At 32.3% G+C, this 23,052-nt stretch overlaps 2 protein-coding genes across 3 annotated transcripts; one reads left to right on the forward strand and one right to left on the reverse strand.

The window, feature by feature from the left end:
- Positions 1-2,566: 2,566 nt before the first annotated feature.
- On the reverse strand, positions 2,567-15,722 carry LOC131652717 (protein RST1-like). Of its 2 annotated transcripts, XM_058922661.1 has the most exons (25): positions 15,269-15,722; positions 13,960-14,244; positions 13,738-13,821; positions 13,341-13,617; positions 12,730-12,980; positions 12,293-12,476; positions 12,007-12,191; positions 11,806-11,906; positions 11,245-11,320; positions 10,503-10,634; positions 10,335-10,416; positions 10,102-10,174; positions 9,618-9,777; positions 9,380-9,510; positions 8,673-8,764; positions 8,333-8,424; positions 8,042-8,257; positions 7,839-7,916; positions 7,281-7,463; positions 6,035-6,928; positions 5,638-5,934; positions 3,879-4,538; positions 3,563-3,713; positions 3,299-3,417; positions 2,567-3,200 (listed from the first exon to the last, which is right to left on the reverse strand). In XM_058922661.1, the coding sequence occupies exons 1-25, from the start codon at positions 15,659-15,661 to the stop codon at positions 2,838-2,840; spliced, it is 5,559 nt and encodes a 1,852-aa protein (XP_058778644.1). In that variant the 5' UTR covers positions 15,662-15,722; the 3' UTR covers positions 2,567-2,837. The 2 variants fall into 2 exon arrangements, with proteins under 2 accessions (XP_058778644.1, XP_058778645.1); XM_058922662.1 differs by lacking the exons at positions 13,341-13,617; positions 15,269-15,722 and having other exon boundaries at positions 13,960-14,003.
- A 3,626-nt stretch (positions 15,723-19,348) lies between these two features.
- LOC131647224 (uncharacterized) lies at positions 19,349-22,027 on the forward strand. Its single transcript, XM_058917134.1, has 5 exons — positions 19,349-19,621; positions 19,721-19,829; positions 20,818-21,007; positions 21,154-21,270; positions 21,750-22,027. Exons 2-5 carry the CDS (start codon positions 19,804-19,806, stop codon positions 21,834-21,836), a joined length of 420 nt encoding a protein of 139 aa, XP_058773117.1. The 5' UTR covers positions 19,349-19,621; positions 19,721-19,803; the 3' UTR covers positions 21,837-22,027.
- Positions 22,028-23,052: the final 1,025 nt, after the last annotated feature.

The raw sequence follows: 23,052 nt of genomic DNA on the forward strand, positions 1-23,052 counted from the left end.
ATAGTTTTTCAATCTGCGTCAGTATTTTACGAAAAATATAGTCATATGTAGCAGGGCTGCTACTACGATACGATTGTTGGTTGCTGGCTCACAACCAAGAGACTAAATTGTAAAGCCTTATTTCCAGTTGCTTCATGTATCTTTTCATTCTTTTGAATGATCATACTCGTGCGGATGCATCGATGGCTAATGTGCTTTAAAATTTTCCTTTTTTTTCTATTTTCATTGGTCCTTTTTCTTTTTATTTTGTATGTTTATTTAATATAATTGAATTTTTATGATAATAAAATATTTAATCTTACGGGTCACTATCATTACAATGTCTATTTTATTTTAATTAACACTGAATTTTATTTCCAAAGAACAATCTTTATTTTAAATTTAAAAAATAAATTTATCCGTGCGGGTCACTAGCACCATAATACTTAGTTTTTTTAAGTGATCAAACCTTATCAGATGAAAGATATGAACGAATTTATGTGTGCGGCTGCATGAGTCACTATGACCATAGTACTTATTTTTTTGAAGCGATCAAACCTTATCAGATTTTTTTGTGTATCATTATTTTAACTTAGAATCTAATTTTCATACTACTAATATCTTATTAGTAAAATCTTTTTTTATATTTGTTAATTTCAATTTTTTAAATACATTTTGGTCAAAATTCTTTACTTCACCTTTTTTTTCGTATCGTTTATAAAAGACTACACCACAAATAATACACCCGGGCGACAGCACGGATCTCTGACTAGTTTACATTTAACAGGATTAGAATCTGAAATTTTAAGAGGAGCACACTCTCAAGTCTTAACTATTTCACAGCTAGATCACACACAAACACACTAAAATACATAATGGTAATTGATTATAATGTAAAACTATTTTACCATAGAATCACCTATTTTCTCAAAAACAATTGAGATATATTACTTTATTAAAATTAAACTATTTCACCATAGAATCACCTATTTTCTCAAAATTTATCAAAAACAATTGCTAAGAAACATTTTAATGTAGAACTCTTTTTAGAAGTATTTTTTTTATCAAATTCAGATATGATGTTGAAGAGTAAATAAACATCATTATAAAAAAGATTAATATTTTTTATTACGTGGTATTTGTTTCAAAAATTCATAAATAAATTTTAAGAATAAACTACTTGACAATATTTTATAAAAAAATATTTTTTGAATATTTTTTTAAAAAAATTATTTAGCATATCATTTGATGTTCTCAAAAAATTGGATTAGTTATATTTATTTTGAGAAATTTTATGAAAATAAAGCCACGAAAGTTATGGATGTTATTTTATTTCAAAAAATATATATTTTTAGAAATAATATTTTCTCAATCTTATGACATGCATGAGAATAATTATTTTTTTAATTATATATTTGAAAATTTAATTTTAAAAATTATTCAAATTCATTTTATATCATTCATATTTTTTATTGTACTACAAAAACCATTCATACTTTTTATAGTGCATATATGAAATTTTCTATTCTAACTTATATTTACTTAATCCATTTTTATACTAAAATAAAAATAATACAATCATGTTAAAATATTTTTCATCACATGTTAGATCTTCACTAGCAGGTGATATAAAATAAAAATAAAAAAGCTAAAACACTCTAATATATATTCTCTTCAGCCTTAATTATAAACAAATTTTGTTAAAAATATTGAAAATGATAGTTGTGTCTTGTTAAGACACATTTGTTAGTAATATTTGAAGATATTAAAAATGATATTTGTTTTATTAAGACACGAACATTTAATTAGAGTCATGGATTTTAATTCGCTACTTTTAACTTATTCATTTTAAAATGGACAAAATTTCTAGCATTAAGTATTATACCCAAAAAAAAGTGTCTAGATTTTCTGATATTTGTTTATATTAAAAGGGAACAAGATTTAAGAATTTTACTAGTAAAATAAGGAAAGAGGAAGTACACACATTTTAGAAAGAAAGGACTGAAATAAGAAGAAAAAAAAAAAGTTGAGAGGCCTAAATATGACCAAGAATAATAATGTAAGATCATAGTCTCTAATCTCATTCATCTATGAAAAAGAAAGGACTGAAATACGCAAAAAAAAATATATATATATAATAATAAATATTGAGAGGAAAGATATGCATGCATCATTTACTTGTAGTTGGCATTTTAAGCAATATCAAACATTCAAAAAAGAATATATTCATTCTACTTAATTGAACAAGTTTTTTTAATTAAAAAAGTTAAAGTGAGGTCAAAGATGAAGAAATAGACATTACAAGTAAGTTGACACTCACATTACAACTGCTCAACTTTAATCGAATATTACAACATCAACAATCAAGTCTTATTTTACTAAGATGGATCAACTCTAATCAAATATTATTAAGAGGAAAAGTTTGGAATGACCAAACCAAAACAGAAGATAACAATACAAACTAAAATGATTGGTCAATTGCCTCATTCAAAAACTTTATCAAAGACCTTGATGAATAGAAAAAGAGTGTAGTAAAATATACAAAAATAGTCATTGCTTAAATCTAAACTCGGGAAGACCAAACCTATTTCGATTGGAAACTTCAAAATCATCTTTAGGTGTAATTAGAACCATTTAAAACAAAAGAGGCAATTTTGTTAGCACAAAGGTTATCTTCCTATATCTACAGCTGCTTCTCAAATTGAATGTACTAGAACTTCTGAGCAAGTCATGTTGGTGGAAACAATTTCCACTAATCCACGTTTGTAATGCTTTACATTGGTGTGTGTTCCTTTGAGCAAATGATATACCCCAACGAGTTTCCTTTTGTAGTATCATCTAACTATAACAATTTTCTTTCAAGCAACAACCATGCTAGCAAGCTTAAGTTGCTTATCTAATGGCAAGTACTCTTTCAATAATACACACGTATGATGCATCACTTGCAGTAGAAAATCCCCCATATGATTCTCACTTTCATCAATGGTTTGTGAACCTTCAACATAAGAGCTGTCTGCTATGTGCACTGTCCAATCATATATACGTTCTGTCGATGAAAAGAGATGGGAAACAACAGTTTCTGCAACAACATTCCAGTTTTTATCTGCTAGAAGAGACACAAGTGTGACTGGTAGATCATTAAGTACTGTTTGTTGGTCAACAATTATAAAAGGCATGTATTTGCAGCAGGTAGCTGATAGCAGACCAATAAACTGCAGTGCCTGCAGAATAATGGAAGTGATGGACATAAAGTGAGTTGGGGCTAAAATAATTTCTACCCAACAAATTTTAATAAAGATATCAATCTCGAGTTTCCTACCGTAGAAGGTAAACTGGACACGCAGCTAATTTCAAGAGCATCAATAAGCCACTGCCTTTTAAAACCTATCTCTGCATGATACAAAACAGCCGCAACTTCCAATAGAACATCCCAGATTCCTGCAAAAACTTAATCTTAGCATTGACATTTCAAGCTCAATATATTGTCAAGTTCCCAACATTTTCTAAGTGAATGAATAATCAGCAACTCTGATTCGATTCAGGCACAATTAATCTGAGTTATGATACGGAACAGAATACTAACCTTGTGATTTGGAGTTCAATATGTAAGATTTCATTTTTCCTAGTTCAATTACTGGAAGAGAACCGGCTTTCACAATCTTGATTTTAGCATGAACCTTCTGTTGGACTTCAATAGATTTGTATGAACTCTGAGCAAACTCCTCTTGTGAAACCTGTGTAGATAAATGATCATTTCTATCACATAACTTAAAAAGACTTGCAAACATTTAATATCCAATAAGCTTGACCTCAATCAATTATAATTAATGCCAAGGACGAATAACTTCAAGCAAAAATAAAAATAACATTTGAACATAATTGAATCAATGCATGCATACCTTCAAGAAATCCAATAGCCAGCCCTGTGGAGCCTTCCCTAAGCATCTTACAGCCTCAGACCATTCCTCTATGGAACTTGTGTCCCCTGACATTGCACTGCCAGAAGATTTCACAACTGGTAATAAGGTAAATAAAACCTCCATGCATCTCTCAACATGTGATATGTGGCTCGAAGTGTCCACAGAAACTTCATTTAGGCACTCATAGAGACCCTTCCAGCATGAAAGGCGCAACAAGCATTTTTGGTCGGTGTCATACTCTTTGTATGAATTCAATGAAGACAAGTGATAACCCACATCACCAAATAGCTTCTCAAGTCTGGAGCTTGAATATACTTTTACAAGGTCTGCTAGATGATCTAGCAGACAGCACTGCAGATTTATTTCTAGTGTCTTAAACCGAGAAAAGTCAGACAGCTCATCAAGAAAAGTTAGCAGTGAATCAAATTGATTTGCATGAGCTAATGCAAACAGCACGCATTCCTCCCTTAGAATTCCTTTCTTGCAAATAGAATCTGTTGCTAACGAATCAGTAATCTTGGCCTCATATCTCATACAACCCCTAATAATTGCCCCCCAATCCATGCTTGGTAACCTGGGAGCTCTTGAAAGGCACCCTAATATCGCAACAATTGTACCAGCATGTACAGTACTTCCTTGCTGAAGACAAATATGAGGTAATACAAATGAGTTTCATGGATGCACCAAAAGCAACAAAATTCAAGATAACTATTTGGACAAGACATGAATTGAGAAAAATGAGAGACCAATAAAAGCAAACAACATAGTTAATGTAATAGACTTGTTAAGTATAGGATGTATATAAAGAGTCTATCATATACAACTATGCTAACTTAATCTAGAAGATATAGTGAAATAGAAGAATCATCATAGCAGATTCAGTTCTGTATAGCAATAAGGTAGGCACCATAAAGGAGATGAAGTAATACAAATATGAGTTTCATGGATGAACCAAAAGCAACAAAATTCAAGACAATTATTTTGTTTAAGCACAGCTGTTGCAAATGACGCATGCCGAGTTGCAGCCCCAATTACACTAGGAAAATAATATTGACAACGACTACTATAATATGTTGTAGCATAGTATAATAATAATAATAATAATGATAATAATAATAATAATAATAATAATAATAATATTAATAATAATAATAACTTATATAGGTTAGAACAATATTGAAATGGTTTTAGCATGATTAGTACATTTAACAAGACAAAAAAATGACACCAATCAATATGAAACAAATTTATGAGTGATCTCAACTATTGATTTTATGTGTCATGTGATCTTTGAAAGAAACGAATTTCAGAACCCAATATGAATGATCAGCAGAGTTACTTATACGTATAACTATAACATAATTTTTATAATTTGAACAATGATCAGAAGTTACTTGAATAACTATAACATAACTTCTATAATTTGAAGAATGGTTTTTAGGATTTAAGCTGCTAAAGTAGTTGGTTAGTTTTCCAACTCTCAGAAATGAAACATAATCTCTTCAGATGATTCAAAGATAAAATGTTTTACATCAACTTCAAAATTAATTACACAGGAACACAAGCCTCACATTAAGAAAGAAACGTATTACGAAGGGGAAAAACAGTTACAGAGGGAAAGAAACACGGACAGATAATGAAAGACAAATAATGAATATTCTATACCTAAAAAGATATACCATTCACTCAAAAAATAAGAACATTAAATATTTGCACATAATATGGGCAAGAAATCTACCTCGGTGTATTTGAACTCCATAAGCCACAAACTAAGTTTCAAAACCACGCTGTCCTCCGGAAAATTATGAGAAACAGATTTTGAATTAGTTTCAGCCACATTACCATCGCCATCAACCCCCAAACGTTCTTTTGACCGTAAATGATGTTGAAGGAAGGCAAGTGCCCATGAAGCAAACTGCTGCAGCTGATGATTATCAGGATTCTGTGCCACAAGAAACATTTCTTGCACCAATGATGTCAAATATGGCTCACAGACAGAGCTTGAAAGGAGGGGAGTCGTGACAGAAGAAGAATCCTGCAGTTTACATTGTACGATATTTGAATTTGAATATGAAACAAGGAAAAGAGACAAATATATAGACAAATGACAACAATTTTATGATAAGGTAAATTACCTCCTTCTGATAAGTAGATTGCCTGGTGTAATTTGGAAAATTCATATAGACCAAAATCCTTGTACCAGCTCCCATAGCTGCAACTACTCCCAGCATACCACCAAGATGAACAAGAAAAGGGAAAGGATTGGAATAGCATTTCCTGAATAGTTCAAGTAAATATTTAACACGCTCAACTTCAACAGAGTGAACACCTTCACTCAGTATAGACGAAATTACTGTCCCTGCTCCAATGCACGACGCCATCAGTAAACTATGGTGCAAAACACCAGAATCTTTTACAGATATTAACTCAGAAATAAACTTTTTAAAGCCAAGTACAATATGGTCCAACTCATTATCATCCATCAATTCCATTCTTTGGCAAAAAGTCACAATTGTGGGGAGTGCAATGCAAGATCCTAATGCCAAAACAATATCAGATTTCCCCCCTTGCAAATCAGCACTCTGAAATAGGGAATTCATGTACGGAAGCCATGATATTATCAATTTTTTTATTTTGATAACAGTCTCTAACTCTCCAGCTCTGTATAATGCACTGATGGAGGTAGCCAAACCAAGAACAAGTCCAGCAACACCCCATATATCTTCTTCCAAGTCTTCACTATCCTCGGTGGACGATTCAAATTCGTCAGCATTTACATCGTAACCAAGTGGAAAGGATGAACATAAACTATCCAAAGCATCTAAAGAGCATTTGGTTCTCTGTTGTATCGTTGTAGCTAGGGCCCCAACAATTCTTCCTAGAAACTCGGATTCTGGAACCTTTTCTGTTTCCTTTTTGACAGTAGAGTCGTCAGCAACCTCAACTCTGGTAAGAAGATCTTGGCACAAAAACCCCAATCCAACACCACATGCTCCTTTAACAAGGGAACTTTTGCTAACAAAAAGTACCTGGAAGATCACAAAATCAGTGAAACACAATGCCAGATAATCTTATTGGTTAGTTCCTCTCAAAATGAACAAAATAAATAAAATTGCAGGATACATTTCACAATTAATGCTTTTAGCTTCTCAGTGAGTGTGCATAAGTGTGTAACACGTATGTCATAGCCCTCTTCATTTTCCTCAGAGGTCTGAATCTGAACTTAATTCTCCTGATAGTTTTCAAATGACTAGTAAAAGCTAAGGAAATGGAATAGGGCGGAGTAAGAAACTCTTTCAATATCTAAATGTAAGAAAGAAGACTATCTATATCTTAAAAATCATATAGAATAGACAGACAAAAAGAAGAAATAAAAAATACCTCAAGAAGTCCTGTGATGTTATGATATCTTTCTTTATGATCAGTTACATGAAGGCAACTTGAGATTAATCCAATAGAAATTGCAGCAGACCATTGGTGATGTTCATGTTCATGTTGGAGCAACCACTCCAAAAGAAATTTTGAAGCAGCGGATTTAACAGTGTGGACAGATGGAGGCAAAACCTGACAATAGTAATGTCAAAGACTGTAACAATCAAATGCTATCATGCTATATGTTACCAACCAAAAAGATTATTAGAGAATTGGCTCAATAATTCAATACTTGTTTAATTAAGCATAGCTCTAAGTGAAATCCTATATATTGGTTACTACTTACTACAACAGATATTGGATTGGATAGGTGGATATACGATACAACACTATGATACTGAATTACTTCCAAGATCATTGATATTGTAAAACTGTTCATATAAAGCATTGTTAGTACCCCAACAATGGCTTATAAATGTTGACATGCCATAACATTGCAGAGAAGATAATTAATCTGAATCTATAAAGATGAAAAATGGGGTGCACAGCCATGAAAAAGCTTCTCACCACACAGAGTGCACCAATGGCCAGTGCAATATTTTCGGCAGCTCTAGGTATAGCCTCGTTTGCTATTACTGTCATACTCTGCATGAAATTCATATAAGAAAAACCCTACATCAGATATGACATAAACTCGGACAGTACTTGCAGCTAATGATTAGTAAGAAGGGGCAAGGATATGTTTAAAATGACAAAATACAGATCTTGACCTTCAAAATATCGCTAGCAGCTTTAGAAGTTTTATCTAGGACACTCAGTTGTGCCTTGGCATCATAAGACATAATGTAAGCCTTCACCCAACGTCGCATGAAGTCTTTCCAGGATTGCAATGACATGAGCGCAAGCAAGATATTTCTTGAAAGGTGAAGAGAAGCAGCTGTTTCCTTGAGAGCATTCTCATAAGCAGCATGGACATATCTTGGCCTCTAAATGCTCATAAAATCAGATTAAAAAATGCAGTCAAATATAAAGAGAATATCTCTAGTGTACTGATATCTTACTTTTGATGCCTGATGTTCATTTGCATCTTTAGGAGTGAAAGAAAAACACAATAAAGCTGCACCAGGTAATTCTATAGCCTCATTTATCTTTCCTGCAAAGATAATGCTTACATATCAAAGCTTTTTTAAATAACATATGAAAATTACATTAAACCAGGTAAAGTTTGATAAAAATAATTAGTGGCAAAAGAAATCCCACCATTCCACTGAAACCACTCACTTTTTCGATTATGAAAGCACTCAGTTTTTTTCAGATTTCAGAAAATTCTAAATCAACTGGTTTTCCTTCATTCTATACATGTATGGCAGATTTAAGAAACACAACTCAAGCATTGTATACCTGAAGAGAATATAGCTTGTGGAAATACATCCATCAACTTTTCAATTTTACTTCCTGCAACTCTTTTCCCCTTGACTAACCTTCGACGATTGCTAAAGCAAATGAATGGAAAAATATCAAATTTTATCATACTATCGCACTCCGCAGATCAGTAACTGGAGTGTAGGATTATTAGGTTTTAATAAAGAGTGATACCCCATTTTATAAACACAGATTTTATCTAAATTCAATGTGGGACTTGGGTTTTTCCCAATAAGAATATAACCTATGAAGCACGGACACGTCTAAGAGTAAGCGTGTCGCGGTGTCTAACACGCGTTAGTGTCTGACACTTGTATGACACCCGTACAACACATGTCGGAAAAGTCAGACAAGTGTACACACAAAATGGAATTTTTATTTGCTTCAACACTCTTTGAATCGGTGCCCGACACTCGCATGAAACTCTTACAACACGTGTCGGACAATTGTTTTAAAAAAAATAGTTTTTTTTTCTTTTCTTCAATACACCTTATACTCTTTTGGAACAAACCCCGTGCATATCTAAAAGGGTTAAGCATGTATTGAAACAATGTTATCAACGGAGAATTAAAAGTTTTAATCATGATTAGAATATTTTTAACTATTTTAATAATAGATGGATAGAGTAAGCTCAAATATATATGTAGCGGCGTCGTTGTCCTATGTTCATTGGATATAATACTTACATGTGTTCATATGTTATAATCTTGACATGAAAATCCTCCATAACTTTGAGTACCTTGGGACTTGTCTCAGAAAAGAATAGCTCCAAATTCATTTTCTTAAAATTTGGAATGTTTTTTTCAAGCTGCACCACCTATAAATTGGAAACGCAGTTATTAATGGAAAAAGACTAAATTATTTATTTTAAACCAAAAATTAGTTGTCCATTCATGTAGAGAAAGGGTTGCATCAATGTGATACTTCATATTGAATAAGTGCCTCCAGGGCTGCAATTTTTGTTTTTTCCCACTTTGTCCCATGGCTAGAGGTAACTAAATCCCAAAGATTTAACAGCACACTCTTTGATGCTTCTGGATAAGCTTCTGCATCCATTGCACCCCACCTTAGCAGAAGGCAAGTGCTGCCATAAGACAGGAAGTGACTTTTATGAAGGATGACAAATGAATATTTGGAAACATATATTAATCAAGGGGAAAAAGCAATTCAATCGAAGTTTGATACAGATGTAAAGTTCATTACCTAAACGAAGTTCTATAAAAACACCCAAAAATTTAAAAAAAAAACCTAAAAAGTTGGGAAGCAAAAGCCCAGGGTTTTAAACTTCAAATATTCCGTTTAGGCTCTAAACCATCCCTTTTATTTTTCTGGATGAAATTAAACCACCATCTATGTTATAGTCAAAGTCTCACAATATATGTCTGCTTAGAGCCTTAGACATGCTTACCTATGTGCAATAATAGGATCATCTTTGTAACCTTGCACGTGCTTTGCAATGACATCCCATGCAGTGTAAAAATCTAGACACATGAGATAGTATTCCCTTTTAGAATGCTTTCATTTTATATTAAAAAAGTACAATAAAAGTAACACAATCTACTATCAGACTTCATGAATAAATAACCAGTCCTTAATATATTATTATTTTGTTAAATATATTTTGATAGTAACATCCATTACCGATCACATCTGCTTCACAAAGGTGGACAAGGCTTTGCAAGCCGAGAGCTTTAACTATAGGATCTTGACACTCAATGCAAGACTGTTTTTATTCAATACAAACAAGTATTTCTTAGGAAAAAAACACATGCACTGGAAAAGGAGAAAGAAGAAAAGTGTCGGGCATACCGAAACAGTCAAGATAAGATCAACACCCCTATCAGGGCTTTTATGGCAAACATCTCGAATGGAAGCAGCCAAACTGATACAGATAGCTCTGTCTGATGTGAAATCAGTGAAACCTTTTGGGAGCAAGACACCCTAGATATGGAGAAAATGTAAAACAATTTAGGGAAAGTTTGATATAGTAAGACCTTGAAAAAACAGCAAGAAACTGTAATAAAGAGTAAACGAATGAGCAACTCAACAGCAAAAGGCTTTGAAATGGGCAGCCCAGAAAGAAAACCAGTAGTTATCAGATTGAAAGTAAAACTAGTAAATTTGGGCAAAACTTTTTATCACCCTGCACTGGTCAACAATACAGTATACTGGTGCAGAAAAAGTGCATATTTGTTGTCGGAAATTCGAGGCATGAAGGAATAGGTTTTGCTCTTAAGAGATAACATATATAGTAAACCAACTACACCTTGACTTCAATAGCAGTTTAATACAATATATAAACAAATAATGAAGAGTTAGAGAATGGAATGCTGCTACTGCGTCAATGTGTGTTCAACCTTCCTTAAAGATAATTTTTAACAAACATTTACAGCTTTGATTCACCGTATGAACAATTCCATTTCTTTTATCAGTTGTCATTTAAATATTCTCATCTTCTGCATAAAATAAATATAAATATGCATATAGAATAGACCCACAGTAATATATGGTGGCGTGGGAAGTACAAGAAAGGGTGGAATAAAAAGCTCACTTGTAAACTTCCAAAGGCTCTATCATTGGTCTCCCAAGTTCGACACAGCAGTCGAGTTCCCGTAGCATACAATGAGCTGCATTTTAGGAGAAACATTTAAAGATGAAATGCATTAATTGCAATATTTTGAAGAATACATGAGGACCAAATTTGAGTTCTACAGCCAGAATAAAAAATGAGGACCAAAATGAATTTTCTATCTTAAAGACCTAACATCACCTTATTAATGAGGTGAGAAGAAACATTCAGCTGTACAGTCATATTTAGAGTTCTAAATTCCAAAGAGCACTTTTTTAGGCATATGAGCACAGCTAGAGATAGAACAAATCACTCACAAAGAATATGTAAAACCAGTAACACTGTGGCCTTTAATTATGCATAAACTTTGGCCAAACTTTGGCCTTTAATCAACACTGTGAAGCTCAATTTCAGAATGCTAAAAAAGGGACCTCAGTGGTACAACATGGTAGAAAACAAAAACAAGATGCCGCAAGGCAACACTAATACCAAAAAAATCAAAAAATAAATATAACAAAATACACAATCTAACAGAGTACCCACCCTTTTGCATCTCTGTTAAGCATTGGCAAGATAGTTTGAACTACAAGTGGAGTCATTGCGGAGTGTGAAGCAAGTGATGGCAGCATCTCAAAGATTTTTAGCTGCAACAAGGAAAAAATTTATACAGACAGAACATATGACAGAGACCACAGAACAAGATAGTGCCGCACAATAAGTGCCATTGCAAAAGGGAGGACTTACCAGCATATCATGGCAAATGATATCATTTCTTGTGAATATATTACTGTAGAACATAATTGCTAGCAACAAAGGAACTCCTAGTTTGGGATCCATAATGGCAATGGCAGACAGAGAGTCAACAGCAGCAGCCCCCATCGATGGATGTATCAACAAAACACTGAGAACAGCACTAAATAAGGGTGTCTCTGCAAGGGAAGATATTGAGCTAACATTAATCTCTTACATCATTACATCATTTAACACAACTATGCTAACTAAGCCATTTCCAAAAGCTTAAGGATTATACCGGTTAAGAATAATTCTTGAGGAAGCATGAGAGGCAATGTAGATTTCCGACGCTCAACAATTGACAAACAGAACCCTCTTAGATGAGAAGCCCAAGATATTGGTTTATCATGCACTATTTCACTTTCATGCATGCCCTTTAAAGCCAGATTCAGTAGGGAAATTCTGGAAGAAAAATCTCCATCCTGAAACAACAGAAGCATAGAATTTCTAAACTAAAATTATTGCTGGGTGCAAAACTATAATTCGCATTGATTCTCATTAATTGGATGCCCTCTTTGTAAGCAGAAAACATGCAAATTTGCATATAATCATATGTTCATTCAGAACAACAGCATACTAATGCTTCCATCCAGAACAGAAATAAACATCATTTGTTGAGATAATCTACGTAACATTTTTATAAACAGGAAAAATCTGGTATGCCAGACAAAATACCTGATACCACAGATGTTGCAAAAGTCTCAAAACTATAATTCCTGGTGTGCTAAGATAATGAGTTCCCTCATCAATGATTGGTTTATGTCTTAGTGCCGCCAACATCTTGACAAGGAGCTTCTCCAAGATGAGAAGCAAATCAGTAGCCAGTGCTTTCACATATTTAGAAGGAGATGACATGAGGCTGACAAAGGGAAGTAGAAACAAAATCTCTTCAAATGGAGAGGACATATTTCTGGCAATAGCATCATCTGCATAGGCAATTGTTACAATAAATTAATAAAATGATGACATTGAGGGTGAGCTTCAAAGGAGCATAAATACATAGATTATTTTATGAATTTAAGCATGAGAAAATTAGGGTACAAATAAATGTTGCAATAGAAGATAGTTCTGTGTCCAAACTATATACAGTATTCAGAATCCTTGAAGACAGTTTCTATGAAATTATGAAATATGAATCCCAGGTATAGATTATTTAGGACTGAAAGGAAAATTCAAAAAATAAGTGTTTTTATTTCAGCAAAAGAAACCCATGCATTTGTTCACATGTGTTCAATTTCAATGCTTGCATAAACCCTAAAACTGGTATAGCTATAATAAAAATTCACCCTTATCATATTTCCACTTCAGGATTAAGAGGAGGAGTTTAGATATAGAAATTTGTTCATGCTCAAGTTCCGATTGAACAAGGATTGTAAATAATGACGCCATAGTCGTTGACAGACCAGGCTCCCATTGCAAACCGAGATCTTTCTGAACTGAAAACAACCGCCTTGAGAGTTCAATTATGGGCTCATGACCACCAGAGTGCCACTGAAGACATGTCAACAGAGACAGAACTGTTCCCAGGAATTCAACAGCACGTAGTTGAACCTCGGCAATCAGCTATTAACAAGGATCAAGATCAACACAAGTGAAAGGCATAAATTACATTAACCAAGGAAACTAAATTATGACAGTGGTGAATACAAATGTGATAATTTAAATTACAAGGAAGATACATACCAATTTCTCTCCGGCCAGAGACTTAAGTACCACTATATACGCCTCCACCATATGTTCTACAACAAATACTAATTTCCTATAGTCCTGAGGATTCCCAAAAAGAAAACAGCAATAAGATAATTATATCATTTCAAGTACTACAGTAAGAAACCGTAATGACCAGAAAAAATGTGTCATTTAACCAATATATCTAATGCTCCTTCTCAATATTAATAAACTTACTTCCGAGGTCTCATGTGGAAGATACTTAAGGCACCCCATTAGCAGCTTAAGAACAGGCATGGACTCACTCGGACACGAGCAACAGAATGATGCCATAGACGATACCAATTGCAATCCAAATGAAGAGGAGGGTGACTCTGAACCTAACAATCTTATGATCGAAAAATCCAGTAAGGGCTTTAAGAACTCACAAACTTGTACCATACCCAAATGCTTATTCTGTAACATAAACAGCAACAATTGCTGCAAAAGTTCAGACTGAACTTCCACCCGGCAGGACAATATCTGTCAAACACCAAGAAACAACAGTTAAAAAATAGTTCAATAACCATACTACAACAACAACAACCAAGCATTATCACACTAAGTGGGGTCGGCTACATGGATCAACTTCTGCCATAATGATTTGTCCAGAATCATGTTTTTATCTAAATTGTTAATCTTGAGATCTTTTTTAATAATTTCTCTTATAACTTTTCTAGGTCTTCCTCTACCTCTAACTATTTGACTCCTCTTCATCTTATCTACTCTCCTTACCACCGAATCTACAAGTCTTCTCTCAACATGCCCAAACCACCGAAGTCTATTCTTCACCAATTTTCCTACTATAAGTGTTACTCCAATACTCTCTTTAATATTGTCATTTATAATCTTATCATGTCTAGTCTTACCACACATCCAACGCAACATCTTCATCTCTGCTACACTTACTTGGTTACTTTAAATTACTTTTGAATCTAAAATCTACTGTTACAAACAGACTATAATAATTCACCAAACATATAAAGAAAGCTCATTTTCTGTGGTCAAAGTACGGAAAATCAAACAAGCTCTCAGTTTACTTGTACACCAAGGTTCAACCATTCAATGAATTATTTCTTGGTAAGCTTTCATGTAAATTAAAAACACCTTCACAAACTTTCACTCATACATTATAAAGCATTGAAACTTCATATTGAAGGCATGTCTGGTATTTGACAAATATCATTTAGAATTACTTCCATTTTCTATGTTTCATTTCACAATAGGGAAAGTCAAAAGTGATTCCAGACGCATAAAATTGATTTTAACATGTTTGAAAGATGTCGAACAAAATTGATTTCACCTCTATAACTAATTCTAACTTGAAGCTAGAATTTACAACTTTCAACTTCAAACTTGATTTTTACACTCGAATTTATTGTTCATCTCACCAAAATTTCAACCAATAATAAAAATGTTAACAATTGAGTATAAGCATTATTTATCACTACTTATGCATAAATTTGAAATATGAAATTTCAAAAAGAGAGATAGAAATGAAGTTAACCATGACAAAAGGATGAGTAAGAACGGAACCAAACTTCCAACCACCATTACTCTTCTGAAACCCAAACCGAACAAGAAACCCCAAACCCTTAACAAAAACGGGCACAAACTTCGGGTCGGATCCTTGAACCGCAGATTGAAGCTCCAACAATCCATTAGTAACAGAAATAACACCGTCAGTAACAAGACGACACAACTGACGAACGGATTCATCAACAACATTGGGGGAAGATGAAGTGAGGCATTGAGAAATAGCGCGTTTTCCAGGTTCGGATTGTGAATTGAGATGATTGGGAGATGATCGAAGCTTGGAGAAGATTGAAATGACTGCGAGTTTTTGAAGAGCTGGTTGAGGGATTCGAGTTTTCTCTAGAAGAGGAGCATAAGACTCCATTATCACTCTTCGAAACTTTTACGCTCGGTTTTCTACTTTGAAAGTTCACGCATTCTATATGATCCAATTTTTTTTTTTTTGGCTTTATACCACCGGTTTAGTCCGGTTCGGGGGCGAGTTCTGGCATCAACCATCCCCCTCCCGATCGCAGTTGCGGAGGATCGAACTGCGGTTCTCCCTACCAAGTCCAGCGTCAATCACCACTAGACCAACTAACGATTGGTCTATATGATCCAATTTTAAACTTAGTTATTTGTAGTTTTTGTTTTATCTTATTAAATTATTAAAATTTGTCTTAATTTTAAATATAAATTTAATTTTTATTTTATTATGATTTAGACATTGAGACAAACTGAGATTTTCTCTTTTATCTCGTGAAGTTTGTTTTTTTGGATTTCCTGTATAAAATAAAGTGATAAATAATGAGATTTTATTATTTGGATTTGTAAATAATAGATGGAGTGAAATAGAACATGATGGAAAAGTTGAGCTAAATATGGACTATTTAGCTATTGTGAAGACTTTAGAAAATGCCACTTTGAGTAACATAAGGGGGCACTCTTTGATCACAAAATTTTCTCGTTTATTTGAGAGTCGCGCGATGAGGTTTAGGTGGTGCTTTTTGAGAAACAAACAAATGTATTGATGCTTTAGCTAATGTTGGATGATCTTTGGAAGTCGACAGCATTTTCTTTGACGTTGCGCCAAATTTTATTAGGAGTTTGCTAGAAGATGATGTAAAGGGAGTTTCGTCTCCCAAATTGGCATTTTTATAGATTTGATCTTATTCAATCTGTCAAACAAATCTAATTAAGATATTATTAAAAGATAGTAACAAATCTGATTGAAACACAATGAGAAATTTTGCTCTAAACAACAACAACCATGACCTTTTTAACAAATGTCAGATGTTGCACACATGCTGAAACATTGTGTCTCACATGTGTCATCACCAAAACATCTTGTATACTCTATGTTGTTTTGCATTATGTAGTCAATCAAAAGAAACAATACAAGAAATTCACAACCTGAATAATTCTACAAAATGTAAAAAACTAACTAATTTACCAACAAAAATATTAAGAGTAACAATCCCATAACTCATAAATTTGAACTTTGTAATCTAGATTTATTGAAATCCAAATTTATTCAAATGTAGTGTTAAATGGCGGAGCCAGGAATTTTAGGTAGTCTGAGCAAAAACTTTACACCGTTGATTATTTATCTATTTTAATTTTCACACCCTATTTTTACTAATTTTGTCCTTAATTTTACTCTTGAGTTTGTCTAAAAATTAACTATTAAATTGGGGAGAGTATAAAAAAAATAGAGGTTAAGCCCGGGCTAGCTGGGCCTTGGCTCCACCTCTAATGTTAATGTAAATTTATTATCTTTAAAAGATTTTTGGAGGAACTAAAGTTGTGGTTCGGGATGAACACAAGAGAATTGTTGTGACGATAACTTATATATAAATAGGTCAGAAAGGATGACTTAGATATAACTAGGTTAGAAAGAATTCACCTTTAGTGAGGTTCAAGTCATGTACATTACATTTGATTTTGTCGAGGATGGTGAAGGTGATTGATGAAAAAAAAAAAACTATTAATCTAACTAGAGAACTATTGTTGCTTCAATCCCATTATTTTTTAATTTGATTTTAAACTTGTGGTGGATGCGATTGATGGGGAAAAAATTCATAAATCTAATTAGAGAACTATTGTAAAAAACATCAGATAAACTGAGCTGATTTCTGAAGACCATTGTAGTTTTTGTCAATACTGCCAAATCAATATTGAAGAAACACTTGTTATCATTTTAATTTTTTTAAGATGAAATCAATTTCACTTTTTTATAATTGTTTTTAAAGCCTTCAATACGAATTTTGTTAATAATTAATAGAATTTTTTAATAATTAATATTAATTTTACAAGTTTGTCATGTGTTTATAGATTGCATACAGTAGATCTTTAGATTTAAATCTTTCAAATTTTAAATTTTTTTAATCACATATTTATTTTGATATTTTATATGTCATTACTAGAAATACACGTATTACCTGCGGAATTTGCTGCGGAAAAATTTCCGCAGGTTTACCTGCGGAATTTGCTGGGACTTCCTTAAACAAACTAAACTTTTTTGTGAATGTATAATTGGCAGAAAATTCCGCAGGAATACCTGCGGATTTTTCTGCGGTTCATTTATTTCAAACAGAAAACGAAACTATAATGCAAAATCCGCAGGTAAATTCGCAGAAAATATTTCCTGCGGATTTTGCTGTGAATATCTATTTTATTAAAACCAAACTATTATATAGAATCCGCAGGTAATTCCGCAGAAAACTTTCCTGCGGATTTTGCTGCAATATTAACTATTTTCTTAAAATAATAGTAATTTTTGGCTTATTTTTTTAAAAAATGAATCATTATATTTAATGGTTAATTAAATAATATTATTATATAAATTAATGTTTTTCTGTGAACTGTGTCATTTTTAAATTTTTTATCTTAATTTTTGACAAAATAAAAGGTATAAAAAATTTTAAAAATAAAATTAATAAAAGGTATTAAAAATTTGAGAAAAGGGGTGATGCACTGACAGTGTAAAATATTTTTACACTGTCAACCAATCACCATCATGTATCCAATTAAACCACTCTTTTATTTAAAAAATAATTTAATGACATGGCTAATTGATAGCTTTCTATTGGATGACAGTGTAAAACTATTTTACACTGTCAGTGCACTACCTTTTAACTCTAAAAATTTTGAGAATGGGTATCAGATATTTTTTTATAATAATCAATTTTTTTAAAAAATTATATAAGTAACTCATATTTCAAAAATATTATCTCAATAACCCTTGTTTGGTAGACACTGTCAATTAATATGTTTTAAAATTATTTCTAAATTTCAAATTTAATCTTATTTCAAATTATATTTGTTCAATTGTTAATTATTATAAAGTTTTAATTTTAGAAATCCTACTCTAATAATAATGATGTGTTATATGAAATTATATTGGAACTCTTGTTAAAATATCAAATTTTATATAGGATTTTAAAATTATAAATTAGTTTTACTATTTTTGGTAGCTTAAATTTTGACTTTGTGGTTGAGTTTGCTGCAAGAGCGGGCTAAATACATTTTCAATTCAAGTTCAAAAATTGAATATAAATTTTTATAATTTAATAATAAAATTATAAAATATGCAGCAAAATCCCAATTTCAACCTATTTTGCATCAAGTATCTACCACAAAAACACTGAATTTAATTGTAATTTAAATGAAACAAAGACTATGTATACTTTACTTGTAATTTTAATATATATCTATATTGTAAAATTAAAGGTATACAAGTTTTTAATTTAATATATTTATATTATAGAATGTCAAAATTAATTTTTCAATTAATAAAAATAAATTAAGATAAAATCATTTAAATCTATTTTATTATATAAAATAATATATATAATTGAGATATTAAAAAAATATATTAGCTTTACTTAATAATTTATTTTTATTTTATAAATATTAAAAATATTCAGTTATATATATAATATACTTTGGTGTATTTCATTAATAAATAAAAATTTTAAAAAATTAAATTAAAATAAGGTAAATAGTAGAAAGAAAGATTAAGATACTTATGTAGTGACCTTTGAAAATGCAGCTTCGGTGAAAGCAAAACACGACTTATTCAGAAGCGCTTCTTCGGAGAAGCACTTTTCTCACGCGCATTGGCTCAAGCTTTCTCGGTTTCTCTTGTGCGACACTCTCTCAAACTCATGCTCTCTCCCTCTCAATTCTTACACAACAACAACAACAATTACGATGCAGATTCTCTTGGTCTCGAATTGGTTGGATTTGGATTTCGGAACTGATTCGAATTGTTATCGACTTAGGATTCGATTCGTGTTGGGGTTCAGAATCTGTTTGCGCTCGAAAATTCAACTCAGAGCAGGTTAGTTTTGTTTCGTGATTCTTTGCATTTTTACAGTTTTTACTCCATTACGATTTTTACGGTTACTTTATAGTGATTCGATTTTAATATAAATTTCAGTTTGAGTTAAAGTTACAACAAGCATATGATATCATAAAGCTGAGAATGGAGGAATGCTTACCGGTTGAAGCGATGAGAAGAAAATGCAGCTTTCAATCTTGCTCACAAGGTATTCGTTAAAATGCCTCACCGAATTTTTTTCCTCTTTTTGCTTCTATTTTACTTTTGATTTGTTCCTGTTGTGTTTCTTAGTTGCTATTGATGATTATGCTCAGGTTGATTTTCATATTAGCATAGAATTATCGTCGTTATTACCTTTTCGTGCTATTGCCGATAAGAAGTAATTATTGTTTATTATGTGTGACAAATATAGTGTTTCTTTCCAGTGTGTTATGCTTTATCATGATTTAATTATCATGATTTAATTGTTTTCTAATTTTTAAGGGGATTAGCTTTTGTAAATAGACTTTTCCTTTGTGTGTTATGCTTCATTATAGTCTTGCAAAGTGAGACTTATTTGTTGGTTTAAACATACTACTATTTTTATGTGACATATATTGATCAGTTAAGCAGTTTCCCAAATCCCAATATTGTTCTGTTTGGACCATACATGAAACATGGACGACATCAGCTAGTGGAGGGTTATTAGAAGTTGACAGCTGCGTTAAATATCACCCAAACCTATTAACATTGACCTTGTTTGTGTGTAAATAAACATGAGATTTTTTTGGGTGTTTTAATTTAAACGGAATATTGAAATAAATCATGATGAACTAATTTCCTGTCACATTGAAGTTGTTTTTGAAGTATGGATCAGATCGGAGATGTTTTTTGTTTGTTTAAGGGATTTTTTATACCTTGATTTCTTCTAGATTCTACTTGGAGTTACCTTATAAGTTTTAATGTAGTTTCATGATCTTTCCATTTAAATTGATGCTATTTAATTTTGGAGTGAGTTTTGGTAGATTGTTAAAATCTAGCCTCTGGTCGAGAAAAAGACTGACATTGAATGTTTGAGTTTGAGTATCGTCAAATTGACAACCTGTGCTGCAAATTTGGGTTAGGGCAGTTTTTAGGGAAAACCTATATATATCAGCCTCAAAGTTAGACTTGGAAGTTGGATGATTGCTATGTAACTTTTATTGAGAATATTTCAGGATGAGTTCATCTGAGGATAAGCCAATAAACACAAGAGACTTCTGTCATGTGTACATTAGAAGAAGAAGAAGAAATATAACTGGTGCTTCTGGAAAAGTAGTACGAGATTTGGATCTAAACGCTCCCCCACCTGCAGAACCAGCTTCTATGCCTAAAACTGATGGCACATTTGAAATCGGAGATGATACAGTAAGTTTACTTTTACTTCCTGTGGCATACATAACTTATACATTTTCCATGATACACATTTTTCTAGCATGTCAATAGATGTCGTAAATTCTGTCACAATTTTATTTCATTCTACATAACTGTGCTATGATTTCAAAATATTACAGCCTGTCTCTCCTGCTCGCAATCTCTTCCAACGAGAAGTAATAATCCCTCGCAGGAAGCGAAGCACCATCAACCGCAAGCCACGGCGCTACCCGCGATGGAGAATTGTTCAATCCAATGTAACACATGCTTCCATTTTCTATTGCAACTAGTATATTGTACTATTTCCTTAGTTAACCTTAAGGTATTCGTGCTGATATAAATATGTTTCCATTTAAATGCAATTTGGAACTGAGATATGTAGCATATGGTGAATTAGTTACAGAAGCAGGACCACCTTTACGCGGCCAGATTAAAACTTCACCAAAACAATAAGTGGATACTTTTATATGTTACTGTTATTGAGCCTTAAACTTTATATGACCAAAGAGAATGATTGCATTATTTTCTTGTTTCGTCTAACTAATTGTTCTATATTCCACATTTTTATCCAGTGTCTGTTTCTTGATTCATGCTTAGTAGGAATTTATCACCGCTTACCAATCAAATGCATACCATTCTTATACAGGTTGCTAGTTTTGGAGGATATTTACTAGCTCAAAACAATTTAGCTATGTCTTTTAATATATAGTTTAATGCTACACTCTTATATTTGCAGCAATGGAACCAAAACCCTGCCACACTATGGAGGCCATCAGTCGACGTGGAAGTTACTTGCAAAGATGAAGGTCGTTGCACTTGTTAGCGGCGCCAAAGATAGTTTTACGCTATGATGAAGTCTTCACTATGGCCACCAGTTTTTTTTCTTCCTCGACTTCTTATTGTAATTCACACTCCATTTGATGTTGCATTAGATTGTAGTGTTGGCGAATTTAATGTCGGGTTGATGTAATTCACACTCCATTTGATTATATATGGTTTCAACCTATTTTGACATAGTTATCTTTTCCTCTTTTAGATAGTCTAGATTTGTTTTCTTCTGTGAATTCAAAACATTTAAATTTATAATTTTATTTTTATATTATGGTTATTTAAATATATAATTTATAATGTTTTAAAAATTTATTAAATTTTTTTAATTTGAGAAAGAAATTACCTGCGGATTTACCTGCGGATTATTTCCTGCGGATTTACCTGCGGAATTTACTGCGGAACTTCCTGCCGAAAATATTACCCACGAAGGTTTTAGCTGGGGACATAAAACCGCAGGAAAATCCGCAGGAAACGTGTTTCCTGCGGAAATTTAGCTAAAATTCGCAGGTAAATCCGCAGGAAAACAGAGTTTTTCTAGTAGTGTGTGTTACTTGTTTTTAATAAAATAAATTTTAATTTCTTTCATTTTTATTAGATTCGATCTCCAAAAGTTAAACGAAAAAATTAAACTATTTAAATTTAAAAATAAAGAATTATTTCTTCATATAAAAGAAACAAAGAAACGAAAAAATAAGTTGAATATATATATATATATATATATAACTTAAAGGTAAGGTAGTGGACTGTCAGTCTGTCATTGTAAAATATATATAATCTAACATGATATGAACCTCCTTATATTCTCTAGTTACATAACTAAATTAACTTACAGGGGGGATAGGGATGGTGCTCCTTAGAATCTTATTTAGATTGATTGATTCCATTTTACAAATCAACTAGTAACAAACCCGTGCATTCGCACGGGTTCTCGTACGGGACGCGCATTTGCTGCAGCTATACATTTTCTAATAGAAAAATGTCTGGTACCCGTGAAAAAATAATAATTAAATGTATAGAAAAATGTCTGGTACCCGTGAAAAAATAATAATTAAATGTATAAAAAAATGTCTGGTACCCGTAAAAAAAATAATAATTAAATGTATAGAAAAATGTCTGGTACCCGTGAAAAAATAATAATTAAATATATAGAAAAATGTCTGGTACCCGTGAAAAAATAATAATTAAATGTATAAAAAAAATGTCTGGTA

The sequence above is a fragment of the Vicia villosa genome, linkage group LG2 (genome assembly GCF_029867415.1).
Source record: "Vicia villosa cultivar HV-30 ecotype Madison, WI linkage group LG2, Vvil1.0, whole genome shotgun sequence".
Classification (NCBI taxonomy): domain Eukaryota; kingdom Viridiplantae; phylum Streptophyta; class Magnoliopsida; order Fabales; family Fabaceae; genus Vicia; species Vicia villosa.